General features: G+C 28.2%; 1 protein-coding gene across 1 annotated transcript in view; it reads left to right on the top strand.

Annotated features, from left to right (window-relative positions):
* The window catches only part of LOC108749748 (GTP-binding protein Di-Ras2), a 5,876-nt gene extending 4,140 nt beyond the window's left edge, over nt 1–1,736 (top strand). Inside the window, exon 4 of the mRNA XM_018488680.1 lies at nt 1,226–1,736. Within this exon, the coding sequence (XP_018344182.1) occupies nt 1,226–1,430 (205 nt within the window). The 3' untranslated portion in view covers nt 1,431–1,736. The remainder of the gene's footprint in view (nt 1–1,225) is intronic.
* The last annotated feature ends 576 nt before the right edge of the window (nt 1,737–2,312 follow it).

Here is a 2,312-nt window from a genome sequence, read left to right as displayed (position 1 = left end):
TATATATATATATATATATATAAATGTGAATAGTTATATACGATTATTTTTACCTACTAAACATGAATTTGAACTCGAATCTCTAGCATTCTGTGCAAACGTCCTTAGACGACCGTCTTTAAATCACCAAAATTATTTAAAGCACCAATTTCACATGAAATTATTTAAAGCACTCACAAGATGCAGCTTCGATCGATATAGGTATATTACTTGTTACTTATTGTGTATTCACATTAAACGGTCCTAATAAATCGTTTATTATTGCATGTATAGGAATTATATGCGAATATATGTTTTCAATAATTGAGAAAAGAACTTTACATATTTCGAGAAATCATAATCATAATCATAATTTTAAAAAATAATTTCAAATGATATGTGTATATAAGTGCATTTTCTCTTTAGCTTATATAGACTTGGAAAAAACGTCTGGACTCAAATTGTATATTTTAATATCTTAACCAAAAGTTGTAATATTTATATATTTACTTCGCCTTATAACTCTATTTATTCAACTTACATAATTAATTGCGCGCAGTTTAATAGAGTACCAAAGGGCTGTATCATGGAATATTATTTTCAAATCTTAAATAATATTTACATTCCGTCCAATATTATTCGCTATCTTTTATTTAAAATTTCCTTTTGGAAAAGTTCTCTTCTTAAGTCGTAACAATCAGTCCTCTCAGGGAGAGATATACTTAAATTAATAAAAAATTAATACTAGATATAAATTATTAATATCAAAAGAATCCTTCATTCAAATTAATAAAAATGTAAAATAACGCATGGCGCGAAGGACTATTGTATATAACTGAACACCAAAAATTCGAAGAAAAAAAACAAGTGCAGCGTTAAATTAAGTCAACTACAATTGTATAATTACATTGAAAAAAAAATTGTTCATTTGACTAAATTAATTTAATTTGTTTTTATTTTTTTCATTAAAGAATGTATATAAATATACATATTACATACATTCTCCAATGAAAGAGAGAAATAAAGATAAACTAAATTAATTTAGCCAATTGAATAGTTAATTTAATAAAATAAACAATTTTTTTCAATGTAATTAAATGTACTTAAATAAATCAAATATGATTGAAATACATACATTCTTCATCAAAAGGCATAAAGATGAACCAAATTAATTTAGACAAATAAACAATTTTTTTTTTCTTAGTGTACTTCTAACTCTCATCTTATTCTTTTATTACAATGAAAGGTCCGGCAGCCCTAGTGGCAGAACCGGTAGCGCGGGTCCCGGTGGGAATCTCCAGCAAGTGGTCGCGGCTCAGGGTCCTAGCGTCGTCAGCGTTACTGAGGAGGTAAAGAGCAAACCACGTAGTCGCAGCCTAATCAGGCGCACTTCAAGAAAAACGAAACAGCAGATCAGGGATGCCCGTGCCGACGACTGCAACATCTCCTAAATCTGCTATCTCAACAGAGGAACGAGTTTTTTTCACGACCAGGAATCCGCTGGTTCCGATTATTGCGAAGGAACAACGAGCAATCGAGTTTTTTTGATTAAATACGTTAAGGTAAGACTCGAGCTGACGTTCGCAATTTGGAAGGAAATAAATCTTTCCATGTCTACATGAATAACGGATTAACTTTTACTGTCTTAATCCATGGAATTTTGAAAAGCAAGCGTGATAAGTAGATAAAATGGATAGTTCCAGAGCAAGTCCAACTTGAAGTTCGAAAAGATACAAATCGACTTCGTAAAATTTATACCAGAAAGTATGTGTTATCGATAACAAAAGTATTATTATCATTAAATATTAAATTTGAGAGAAAGAGATTAAATTTGAAACGTTAATTTTCCCTTGGTAAATATTTAATATAAAATATTAAACATCATGATCAAATCTCTAATACCTTTTCAGATCAAGATAACATAATTTTTTATATGGAAATTGTAAAATAATTAAATAACTTATTCAATTTTTGTTAAGAAAAATGCGAACACAATTTAAAAAACTTTTTGCTATCGACATACATCTTTTTTAGAATATCCCTTGTATATATTTACGTATAAATTAACGTGTGGATGTAAAATTGATGTTTAATGATGAATATGTAATTGTTTTCAATGAATGGATGAACTCTCATATTTCTTCGTGTAAATATTCCTGATTTAAAGTAAAAAATTACATTCTTCAGAATATTATATTGTATATGTAATGTTTTATTACAATTGTTTTTACATCCCGAAAAGTATAATGTACGTATAAGGAAAGCGATATGATTTTATTGTGGAAAAGTTTATTTAACAAGAAATACCAATGATTCACATATAAAATAAGAAA

Source organism: Trachymyrmex septentrionalis, unplaced genomic scaffold (genome assembly GCF_001594115.1).
Source record: "Trachymyrmex septentrionalis isolate Tsep2-gDNA-1 unplaced genomic scaffold, Tsep1.0 scaffold310, whole genome shotgun sequence".
In the NCBI taxonomy this organism is placed as follows: domain Eukaryota; kingdom Metazoa; phylum Arthropoda; class Insecta; order Hymenoptera; family Formicidae; genus Trachymyrmex; species Trachymyrmex septentrionalis.
This window is presented reverse-complemented; position numbering and strand designations above follow the sequence as displayed.